This window comes from Maylandia zebra, linkage group LG10 (genome assembly GCF_041146795.1).
Source record: "Maylandia zebra isolate NMK-2024a linkage group LG10, Mzebra_GT3a, whole genome shotgun sequence".
Classification (NCBI taxonomy): domain Eukaryota; kingdom Metazoa; phylum Chordata; class Actinopteri; order Cichliformes; family Cichlidae; genus Maylandia; species Maylandia zebra.
The window spans coordinates 21006063-21017977 of NC_135176.1; the positions used below are offsets into that span (position 1 = coordinate 21006063).

The window sequence follows — 11915 nt, forward strand, 5'->3', positions numbered from 1 at the left end:
AAATAAAAAGAAGTGCACAGCTGGTGATACTGAATTAAAAAGAACTGTTTAATTATTGCAGTAGTAAAAAACAGACTCCTCTGTTTTAATGTAGATTGGTGCTATCCTTCAAGCCTCATACTGTGTCCCTACACAGTGCCCACTGAAGTGTTACAGGATGTATAGGTTGTCATGCCCATTCCTCTGTAAAAGTTGAACTATTTTGGCTTTACTGGAGCAGACCGTGTAATGTATCGGACAGAGAAACCAGCATCCGACCTGTCAAAACATTAAACACAGACTTCTAGTTGTATACCTTGGCAGCCACTGTCTTCCTTGCAGTGGGATGTAACTCTTTATCTCCTGCTGTTTTCTTCAGAATCATTAAGAGTCGCTCTCGCCAGCGCAACTTCCAGCTGCTGATCATCACTCACGACGAGGACTTTGTGGAGCTGCTCGGGCGATCCAGCTACATTGAACATTTCTATCGTATCCGTAAGAACCAGGATCAGAACTCTGAAATCACAAAGTGCAGCATCCATTCCCTCTCATCCTATCTTCACTGAGCACTGAAGTGATTCGAAAAGCTGCTTTGGAAATGTAAACTAATGCTTTATCTCTTTGCTTTGATTTTATTTGGGCAAAGACCACGTTCAGGTTTGCTTTTCAGGAGGCATGAAGAAAACTCATTCGCACATCATTTGTTTAATAACTGACTATAATTTAACTGATATGCAAAGGCATGTTTGGTTGATAGTGTTTGTTTTTGAAGTCAGTCGTCAATAACCTTATATAAACATATTATAACCGTAATTATCCTTAAGAAACTGTTAGAAGAAGTGCCAAAACAAAAGCAATAGGCTTCTGTTAACATCAGAAATATTTAAGGACAAAAAGCTTGATTCTAATCCATGAAGAATTTGCTTGTTGTGCTGGAATCCAGCGTGAGGAAAAGAGCTGTTTGGATTTGTTTTGGGGGAAAAATAAAACTGCTAAAAACTGTCGAAACTTTTCTACATATTTATTGAAATACTGCTCTGACTAGTGACCAGCAGCCATCAGATGGCATTTTCAGCAACAGCACATGCTTTGCTTAAAAAAATAGGGGGAAATTACACATTGAAATTCATATATAGCTAAAAAAAAAAAAAAAAAACCCTAAAGAACACATAAGTCACATATCAAATTGTGATGAATGGAATATTCAACTTGAAAATCTTAGCTGGTGTACATTTGTCATTAGCTGAGAATAAAATTACAGAACATTCAGTGGAAACCAAAGTTATTAACCTATTATCACACCACAAATCAAAGGTAAGATTATTTAATTGCTGTAGATTTATTTCAGAGAAACACAGCGCCTTTATCTCAAAGTTGCTCATTGACCACAACTTAATCAAGAATTTTGTCACACAATTCGTACATTTTTTTTTCTTGCAATTGGCAAATGTGATAAGGCGTGGGCAAAGCAAGTATAAGTAATCTGTTATCTGCCAAGACTTCAGAACAAACTTCAAGGGCTTTTTTTGAGGACGCATCTTCTAAAGGTTTTCACTCTAAGTACAAGTATGGAAATGATGATGATGATGCTTGTGCTAGTGTCTGCTGCGCTGATGAGTCCATGTGCTGCAAATCCCGTCCGGAGTCTCAACCTAGACCATATCATTGACTTGGCTGACCAATACAATAAAACTATGTATGAGGTAAGGGCTCATCTCATAAGAACGAGTGTTTTTTTGACTCTTAGCTTGAACATTTTATAACGTTTTTGGTGCCTTGACTTGTTAAAAAACTTGAAAGTGTGTTAAAATTTTAAATGTTGACAAATATTTTTTCTATTTAATGTGGAAGAAGTTCTATGTTGAGGATGTGACACACTTGGTTAAATCTGGATGTGGGGTGAGAGGATCCTTTTCCATCTCTTTGAAACTGTGTTCCCTGTAGAGCATTCAGTTTTATTGGATTACATTTTTAAATGTCATTCATTTTAAACACGTCTGAAGTGAATATGTTCTCGCTCCTGTTGCATACAGAATAAGTTTTTCTGCAGAGTGCATGACATCCTGAAAAAGCATGACAGAACGGAGGATAAGAAGATTGTGAGAAACCTGGACGTGTTTTTTAAAGAAGGAAATGTAAGATATCTTTTTGCCAAATGAAAATGTCCCATCTATGTTACAAATATGTAAGGATTATGTACTAATGGCATTTGCAATACAGTGAGCGAGATCATACTGAACCCAGGTGTTTTCTTATCTTTTAGGTGAACTGCACAGAAGAACTAATTAACGTGCCTCATGCAACAACCGAAAAGCCAATACCGTTTCTGCTGGAAAACCTTGCAAACTGCATTCGCCGGAGAAACTTCATGGGAATCTAAAAACAAAAATGCCTGATTAGCTTCGTGATCCGTGAACTGTCTGACATCTGGTAACGTCTTCAAATGTTTTTCATAGTCACAGTTTGATACAGTTAAAGTACTGGATATTTATTTTCTGGTATAGTTTTCTCTTTTATGCAGTTTATTTGTTATTTAATAGCAACTACATTCAGTGCTTTCACAGGGACGTTTTTGGTTGAGTTATTTTTAAGCTGCATAAGTAAAAATGCATCCGTCGCTGGCATTAAACTTTACAACAGTTAAGGCAGCAACTGCACATTATTGTAAACTGCATATTTATATTTTATTTAAAACAAGTTCAGTTCACATTTTGATATGTTTGGATGTTTGTTGTAGTTCTTTCACTCCACATTGAAACAAGTGTTTACAGAACAAGAAGTCGTTTTTCTCACAAGCTGCATTTGTATGGAAATGCTTTGTACTTTATGTTAAGACAGTCAGCTTTAACAGACATTTTGATCCTGTTTTATTTTTATATTAAATTTTGATGACGCCTTACTTCTGACAAGCTGTCTCGTATTATTCAGTCCTTCAGTCCCTATTGTCTGAAAAGAGGACATACTTGTCAATATTTTCAGTTCAGTATCTTGACTTCTGTTATAATTACTTTGCATGATTGGTTCAATGCTACACTCCCTGTAAGCCAGCTGTCTTCTGATTGGTAGCTCCTCCTACATAGAAGGTTTAGGAGTAGCTGGTTGTACTCACAGCCACAACTGTGTACCTTAGATTCATGTACCGTATTTTTCGGACTATAAGGCACACTTAAAATCCTTCAAGTTTTCTCAAAAATCATATGTAGTGTGCTTACTGACCTCAAACCAATTTTATGTGGTACAAGGCGCTTAAAAATCTGTCAAAAAATGTTTCAGTACAACTTTGGCAAGCTACGAAGCCGCACCACTTGATGGATTGTTGGAGCATTACGGCTACTGTAGTCAGGAGCCTCATGGAATAATCTGGGTCCAAAACTCCGTCCGCTTTAGGTCCCAAAGTCAGACAAATACTGCAGCATCACTGAGAGTTAAAAACTGTCTAAATGTTTTCATCTTTAATAAAATGATGAGTGTTGCTGCTTCACCAGGTGTAACAATTAAGTTTAACATCCAGGCATCCATGAAAACAGAATTTATTACATTTAATGGAGTAGGAAATTAGCAGGACGTTAGTTCACTAGTTTCTACCTAAACATGATATAGCATGTTCTGACTGAGAGATTGGCGGTCTGAAAAAATACGGTAAGCATATTCCTAAGAGAAACCACTCTTGTGTATATACAACTACCAGCCATTTTGTTAGGTACACCTGTTCAGCTACAGCATCATGTTGACCTTTGAATCAAACAGACTAGCAGCAGATTCTGCTTTTGACATCTAAGAACAGGAAACTCAGGCTACAGTCCACAGAGGCTCACCAAAATGAAACAAGGAGACTGGAAATCGATTTTTTTTTTTGTTCTGATAACATTGAGACTGTGTTGTGTGGCAGGTGTTTTGTTGCCAGACTTTTTAACGCTTGTGGGGTGGCTCTAGCGCAAGAGACACCACAGATCATCTACTCATCTGCTGATCAGAGGATTGGTGGTTTGAGTCCTGGCTGCTTTGATCTGCATGGCAAATATGCTTATGCAAAATACTAACCTGCATCCATTGGAGCATTAATGTGTGCGATTGGTAGATGGAAAGCATTTAAGCATAGAAGAAAGTGCAGGTGTGAATGGGTGAATGAGGCATGTTGGATTAAGCACTTTGAATGTTCTGGGAGTAGAAAAGCAGAATTGGTCCATTTACCACTTCAAATCAAATCACTTGTATTGTCACATCACATGTGCAGGTACACTGGTACAGCACATGTAAGTGAAATTCTTGTGTGCAAGCTTCACAAGCAACAGAGGTGTGCAAAATACAATGACATAAGAACAAAGCAAAATATAAGAATGAGAATTCTAAGAACAAATATAAGAATGTCTGCGGTGTCTCTTGAGCTAGAGCCACCCCGCAAGCGTTCCCAAGTCTGGCAACAAAACACCTGCCACACAACACTGTCTGAATGTTATCAGACCAAAAAATCGATTTCCAGTCCCCTTGTTTCATTTTGGTGAGCCTCTGTGGACTGTAGACTGAGTTTCCTGTTCTTAGATGTCAAAAGCAGAATCTGCTGCTAGTCTGTTTGATTCAAAGGTCAACATGATGCTATAGCTGAACAGGTGTACCTAACAAAATGGCTGTTAGTTGCATATACACAAGGGTGGATTCTCGTAGGAATATGCTTACTGTATTTTTCAGACCATAAGGCGCATTAAGTGAAACAGAACAGCCAGATAAGTCAAACTTTGCTCAACTCATTCTCCTTACTTTCTCCATTTCCGTACCATTGATTCATTAATGTTGAATATGCATACCAAATATGTATATATACAAGTGTGTGTGTGTGTGTGTGTGTGTGTACATATGTATAAAATAAAATATACAATATACAAAGGTTAGCAGTGGATGCACTGCATTCAGCATGATATGGTGCATTTCCATCAGGATAATGCACCATATTACCTATAAATCTCTCCTTGGGCTGGTTCCCTCTTATTTATGTGTTTATATGTGTAAAAACCACAACCAGTACAGCCTTAATTTTCACAATATCGGTCCCAAAAATCAGAACAGAATTGGGGGAAAGGGCATTTAAATACGCTGCCCCTGCTTCCTGGAATAATCTGCAGAAGGAACTAAAATTATTAGAATTGGTTACCTTGGGGGAGTTTAAGTCCATCTTAAAGGAACGAGGGAATAACTCTTTTACTCAGTGTGATTGTTTTTAATATCGCTCTTAATTTGATCTGTTATTGTATATTTTTCACATGTTCGTACGGGGATATTGTATTTGTTTTAAATGTTATATACTTATGAGGTACATGCATTTTTGACTTTTGTTGCCATGATGCCAGGTCTCTCTTTTTTTAATCTCAATGAGATTTTTACGTGGATAGATAAAGGACTAATAAAAAAAAAATAGTGATCATAAATCACGAAGCTCAAATCATCTCAGACTTGTTTCTTGGTAAGAAAATTAGGGCAAAACTGCAGATTACAGTTACTGTTTGACCAAACGATTGAGGAAACGGCTAAAACATCAGATGTTCATGAATTAAATAATCAAGTCGAAAAATGTTTACTGCCAAACTCTGTGTAATCTGTACAGTAGAAACGGATGAAATAGTAATCAGTCTAAACAAAAACCAGCACCTGTATGAGGACGGGATTGAAAACCACATCAGAAATCAAACTTCAGACTAGTCAAGTCTTCTCAACTTTATGAGAATATTTTCAAGTAACCATTGTAAATAGATGTCTGTTGTTGTTTTCTTCTTCTCCTTTTTTGTAATGCAGCCCACCGTATAGACTCATTTCAGAGAAACTGTTCTCCTTTCTCAAGCTGCGTATTGACCACAACTTAATCATGAGTCTTATCTCTCCATCGCTGCAGACTGCATTTGGGGTTTTTTTTGTAATTGACAATTGTGGTGAAGGCGTGGGCAAAGCAAGTATAAATAATCTGTTCATCAGCCAAGACCTCACAGCAACCTGCAAGCTGACAATTGAGCAGAAATACTTTAAAGGCTTTTCAGCTTTTCAGCCAACTAATAACAAGTATGGAGATGATGACATTTGTGCTGGTGTCTACTGTGGCCCTGCTTATCAGTCCATGTGCTGCAAATCCCATGTACAATATGAACTTAAACAATATCATTGACCTTGTTCAAGAATACAGTAAAACTTTGAATGAGGTAAGACCGTATCTTATACATTTAACTGCCTCTTAGCATTCATAGAGCTTTTTGTTGTTCTTGTTGTTAGTTTACTTTTATTTTTTCTGCTTTGTTCAAGTTTTTAAAACTTGATTGTGACAATTTGTCTCTCCAACGTTGCAGAGTATCTATGTGGAGGATGTGACACACTTGGTTGAATCTGGATGTGGGGTGAGAAGACTACTTTTCATGTCTTTGAAACAGTTTGCAAGCTTTCCATTCAGGTTTCTTTTTTGAGAGACTGCAATAAGAACAGTGATCTCTTTTTAACATTTTAATTGTGTTTATTTGTAACGCTAATACTTGTTTATGTTTCATACAGAATAATTTCATCTGCAAAGTGCACGAGATCCTGGAAAACCATGCCACAAAGCAGCAGAAATATAAAGAGAAGGAGATTGTGAGAAACTTGGAAGTGTTTATTAACGGCACAAATGTAAGATATCTTCTCTGACATATTTCCTATATAAGGTATACATCAAATCTGTGTTACGCACCTTTAGAGACAATGTACTAAATCTACCTGTTGTGTCTTTGGTGAGACAAAGAATCTGCAAAACAATAAAACATATTGTACTGAGCTCAGCTGATTTCTTGTCATTCAGGTGAACTGCACTGAAGTACTGAAGACTGTGCCGAAGGCAAGAACTGAAAAGCCAATACCGGCTTTGCTGGAAAACCTCAAGATATGCATTCAGAAGAGAAACTTCAGTGGAAAATAAAAACACGCCTGGATACCTTCCAAATCTGTGGACTGTCTGCCATAATGCTTCCAAGTCATTTTCTTTGTTCTTTTTTTTTTTCTTTTTGTAATTTATCACAATTCAAGCATTGGATATTTATTTCATTCTATAGTTTAAGACAGTATTTTTCTTCCTTTTTATGCAGTTGATGTTATTTAATAGTAGCTATATTCGGTACATTAGCAAAGACATATCTGACTGAGCTGTGTTTAATTGCATTTGTAAAAATTTATGTGTAGCTGTCGTCAAACAGCACAACAGATCAACTTGACATGTTATTGTACAACTGCGTATTTATTTTTTATTTAAGTTAAGGATTTTTAATATATTTGTATTACATATTTATTGCAATTGTCTCACATTGCATTGAACCAAGTGTTTACAGAACAATAATAAATCACTTTTATCCACAAGTCCCAGTTTGTATGGAAATGCTTTGGGCTTTATAGCAAGACAATTAACTTTTACACACATTTGGCTGTTAAGATCACATTTTGATGATGGCGTCATTTGTGGCTCACTATATTAGTTCTTGGCTTCTGTTAGCATAACTTTGCATGATTCATTTATACTGACCGAGCTGCAGACTCTCAGTCCATCCACTGTCTGAAATTAGCCTTTTGCTTGAAAACTACACTCCCTAAGCTACTTTTCTCATTGGTTGCTCATCCCTAACGGAAGGTTTAACCTGCAGGTGGGTGGAGCTGCTGTACTGACTGACAGAGCTGTGTACCTGAGATAACAATATTAAGGATACCACCACCTCTCAGTCTAACATTGTGTGTATGCATATACACTTACTGGCCACTTTTGTATGTATATCTCTTCTACTGCTCATTAACAAAAATATCTAAGCAGTTAATCACATGGCGGAAAGCAAATATTTATACATGCAGCCATGGTAATGATGCCCTGCTAAAGTTTAAACACAGCATCAGAATCAGGACCACAAGTGATTTAAGTCACTTTGAGCGTGACGAGTTTCTTGGTTCCAGATGAGTATTTCATTAACTGCTGATCTACTGGGATTTACCCACACAACAATCTAAGGTTTACAGAGAATGAACTGAAAAAGTAAAACCGAATTATCTGTGCAAAAATACTTTCATGATAGCAGAGATCAGGGGAGAATGGCCAGACTGCTTTAAGCCAGGGGTGGGCAACTCCATGCCTCGAGGGCCGGTGTCCTGCAGGTTTTAGATCTCACCCTGGGTCAACACACCTGAATCAAATGATTAGTTCATTACCAGGCCTGTGGAGAACTAAAGGACATGTTGAGGAGGTAATTTAGCCATTTGAATCAGCTATATTGGATCAAGAACACTTCTAAAATCTGCAGGACACCAGCCCTCGAGGCATGTGGTTGCCCACCCCTGCTTTAAGCTAATAGGAAGAACACTCTAAGTCAAATAGCCAATTGTTAGATTGATCGTATGCAGAAGAGCATCTCCGAATGCACAACACATCTAGTACTGTAGCCCAATTGCACTGAACTTCGACGCAGAAAGGGTACATCCTCAGAAGACACATAAGGTGCCACTCCTGTTTGCTAAGAATAACATAGTGAGGCTACAGTTTACAATTCTACAATAGAAACCATTTAAATCATCGCCAAGTATGTTGAGTCTCGATTTCTGCTGCAATATTTAGATGGTAGAACCAGAATTTAGTATAACAACATTAAAGTAAGAATCCATCCAAGGGATTAAGGAAACATTTAATTAACGTATCAGATTGTGAATGAAATACTCAAGTCAAAAATCTTCACTACCATTCACTGTAATTTGTACAGTAGGAAATGATGTAACAATTTTCAGTGGAAACCAAAATCATCGGCCCTTTGGCCAGATTTAAAATCGCACCGCAAATCGAAGTTAAGATTGGTTGAGTCTTCCCCCATTTTTTTCAGCAGTATACTTCCAAGAAATCACTTTGCGTGGATCACAGTCTGTAATGAAGTTTCTTTTGAAAGTACCTTTTTTTTTTCATCTTTTCTGTAATGCAACCAAGTCTGGTTATTCTGAGAAAATAGTTTCTTTTCTGCTCATTGACCACAAACTAATCATGGATCTTATCGCCAAGGCGCTGCAGACTGCTTTTTGGTTTTTTTGTAATTGGCAAACGTAATGAAGGCGTAGACAGAGCAGGTATAAATAATCTGCTCTCAGCCAGCACTTCACAACAACTTCAAGGACTTCTGCTTTTCAGCCAACGAACAACAAGTATGGAGATGATGATGTTTGTGCTGGTGTCTGCTGTGGCCATGCTGATCAATCCATATGCTGCAAATCCCGTCAGTAACGACAACCTAAACCGTATCATTGACCTGACTGAGAAATACAACAGAGATCTGAATGAGGTAAGGGTTCATCGTATAAGCAAAATTGTTTGAGTGACACTTAGCTTGAAATTTTTTTTGGTGCCCTAACTTGTTAAAACCTTTAAAAGGTGTTTGCAATGTTCAGTTACAAATATTTTTTCTATTAAATTCGATTACATTTTTTGGTGCCTTATCTAGACAAATGATTCAATATGTTATAAGTGTTAGCTGACAAAGTAATTTTTTCTTGGATCTTACAGAGGTTCTTTGTGGAGGATGTGTCTTACCTGGCTGACAATGGATGTGGAGTGAGGAGACGTTTTTTCATGTCTTTGAAACAATGTTCCTTTTAATTCATTCAGTTTTCTTGAATTGTTCTTCTGATTGGCAGTTTGAGTTGGTTATTTATTTATTTTGACAAACTGCAGAAAAAACACTAGCCAACTTGTATAATTGTAAATGCATGTGTTTTTAAAAGCTTATAAATCCGTCCTTGTGTTCCATACAGAATAACTTCTTCTGCAAAGTGCATGACATCCTACAAAAGCATGCCAAAAATAACAGCGAGAAAGATATTGTGAGAAACCTGGAAATATTCATTAAGGAATCAGATGTAAGTTATCTATTTTGACACATCTCCAACTTAAGAACAACAAATCTGTGTAGTCTGTGAAGGTTCTCAGTCATCCAGGTCATCATAGTCTAAGGAGTTTGGAAAGAAAAGCGTCAGTCTGTGTTGTAAATATTTAGAGACAATGTGCTAACCTCACTTTAGGTAGACAAATGCATCTGCAAAACTGAGCATATATACTGAACACAGATTCCTGTCTTTCAGATAAACTGCAAAGAAGTACTAAAGAAAGTAGGGCCGTCAGACAAAGAACAGCTACTACCTGATTTGCTGGGAAACCTCACCAAATGTATTCAGAGAAGAAATTTCATGGGAAACGTAACACAAGCTGCCTGAATACCTTCAAGATCGTTGAACTGGCTAACGTGATAACTCTTTTAAGTGTATTTCAAAAGTCATGGGTTTTCATAATTCAAGCATTTTTTTCATATTATATATTTTTTTTATATAGTTTGGTAAGTTATCACTGATTTTTCTCTGTCTTTTTTATGCAGTTTTTATTATTTATTGATACTAAATTCAGTACAAGACAAAGATTTATTTTGGTTGAACTATGTTTTAACTGCAAAAGCAGAAATATATCTGTAGCTGTCTTTGATCATTACAAAGTTTAAGAAAGCAACTTAATGTGTTTTTGTACAACTGCAAATTTGCTTCTTTTTTTAAGTAAAAGTAATTCTGGTTGTTGTAATATATTTGTGTGATATTTTTATTGTAACTCTCTCACACCGCATTGTAACAAGTGTTTACAGAACAATAAATCACATTTGCCCAGAAGTGGAATTTGTGTGGAAATGCTTTGTGTCAATCTACTGTAACAAACATTTTATTTTCTTTATTTTAAACCTGAATTTTTATAAAACTGAACCTTTCGCAGATCGTTTCATATCATTCTGCCCTTTCAACATCTTAATAGGGAGATATTATATTCATTTGCAGCAGTTCTTGGTCTCTGTCAGAGTTCCCCATGCCATCCATGCTCTGGAGTGAACCTTTGGCTTTGATACTGCATGCATTTCAAGTCAGCTTCCTTGTGATTGGCAGTCTAATCAAAACAACCACAAGCTCCACCCAAAGCAGGTGGGTGGAGCTGCTAACTCACAGCCACAGCTGTGACATCCCACAGCTCTGTAAATAGAAAAGAACTCGCAAACTGAGCATTCATAGTGGTTTGAAGCTTTCAGTATCACGTATATATAAACTTTCCTCATAATTTGAAAATATGGCTAGGTTTAATATGTAACAGTATTAATATTAATCAGTATCCATGATACACAACGTTCGATAATGTGTCATGCGCAAAAGCATCAGCTCTAAAAGCCGTGCTTAGAGAGTGCTTTGTAGTGAATCAGAAGAGTCGATTCTCATTGAGCAAGAGCCACCTCCTCACTTAATTTCCTTTCACTGCTCAGCTCTCACACAGTGGCTCAGCTATGCTCCAATTCCTCCATATTGTGGCCAATCACATGCGAGGATATAGGATAATATCATTATGTGAAAAACAGAGAGGGTGAGATACGCGACAGTCAAGTGGAGCGTGCGTCTGTCCTCTCAGTAAGTGAGTGAGACAGTAGACAGGGGTGAGAAGGGCTGTGCAGGTGCATCGCAAAAACACATAAATATGCCTGACACCCATAAACGAAGCAGCATCTGGCTGTAGTATAAAGACTTTTTTTTGTCTCGGTTTCTGTCTCGTCTCGACTTTATCTTTGTCTTGACTTGGTCTGTCTTGGTCTTGTCTTGGTCTCGATGCCCTCTGGTCTTGGCATTGCCCTGGTCTTGGTTTAGGCGGTCTTGACTATAAGTCTAACAAACACACACAAAGAACAAAACAAAAACTCAGTCACAATTAAAAGCTAGTGATTAAAAATGTGTTTTCAGACGGATCAGATCCTAATTTGAAGAGACACTATTACAAAGTTTGGGAGCAGAAATTGCAAAGGCCTGGTCTCCACTGTTTTTTAGCCTGCTTCAAGGGACAACTAGAAGCAACTTATCAGCTGACCTATTTGGATTAGTTTTAGTTAAAAGAGCAGAGA

The 11915-nt window shown here is 37.3% G+C and overlaps 2 protein-coding genes and 2 long non-coding RNA genes across 5 annotated transcripts in view; all 4 read left to right on the plus strand.

Annotated features, from left to right (window-relative positions):
* rad50 (RAD50 homolog, double strand break repair protein) overlaps positions 1–987 on the plus strand; it is a 35540-nt gene extending 34553 nt beyond the window's left edge. The window contains exon 28 of the mRNA XM_004550334.3: positions 359–987. Within this exon, the coding sequence (XP_004550391.2) occupies positions 359–545 (187 nt within the window). The 3' untranslated portion in view covers positions 546–987. The remainder of the gene's footprint in view (positions 1–358) is intronic.
* Positions 988–1495: 508 nt separating this feature from the next.
* LOC105940890 (uncharacterized) lies at positions 1496–2878 on the plus strand. Its single transcript, XR_013100594.1, has 4 exons — positions 1496–1682; positions 1831–1878; positions 2013–2114; positions 2243–2878. It is a non-coding gene; the product is annotated as an uncharacterized LOC105940890 (long non-coding RNA).
* Positions 2879–4591: 1713 nt separating this feature from the next.
* LOC101477937 (uncharacterized) lies at positions 4592–8066 on the plus strand. The gene is made up of 3 exons (XR_191155.4): positions 4592–6353; positions 6505–6618; positions 6788–8066. It is a non-coding gene; the product is annotated as an uncharacterized LOC101477937 (long non-coding RNA).
* A 119-nt stretch (positions 8067–8185) lies between these two features.
* Positions 8186–11469, plus strand: LOC143420861 (uncharacterized). Of its 2 annotated transcripts, none has more exons than XM_076889333.1 (5): positions 8186–8207; positions 9134–9284; positions 9506–9553; positions 9754–9858; positions 10081–11469. In XM_076889333.1, exons 1-5 carry the CDS (start codon positions 8197–8199, stop codon positions 10210–10212), a joined length of 447 nt encoding a protein of 148 aa, XP_076745448.1. In that variant the 5' UTR covers positions 8186–8196; the 3' UTR covers positions 10213–11469. The 2 variants fall into 2 exon arrangements, with proteins under 2 accessions (XP_076745448.1, XP_076745449.1); XM_076889334.1 differs by lacking the exon at positions 8186–8207 and adding an exon at positions 8233–8458.
* Positions 11470–11915: the final 446 nt, after the last annotated feature.

What these genes read in the sequence shown, in the direction of transcription:
- LOC143420861 (XM_076889333.1), top strand. An exon ending in TGGCTGACAATGGATGTGGA is followed by an intron (nt 9,554 to 9,753) that starts GTGAGGAGACGT and finishes TGTTCCATACAG; the next exon opens with AATAACTTCTTCTGCAAAGT. An exon ending in TATTCATTAAGGAATCAGAT is followed by an intron (nt 9,859 to 10,080) that starts GTAAGTTATCTA and finishes CCTGTCTTTCAG; the next exon opens with ATAAACTGCAAAGAAGTACT.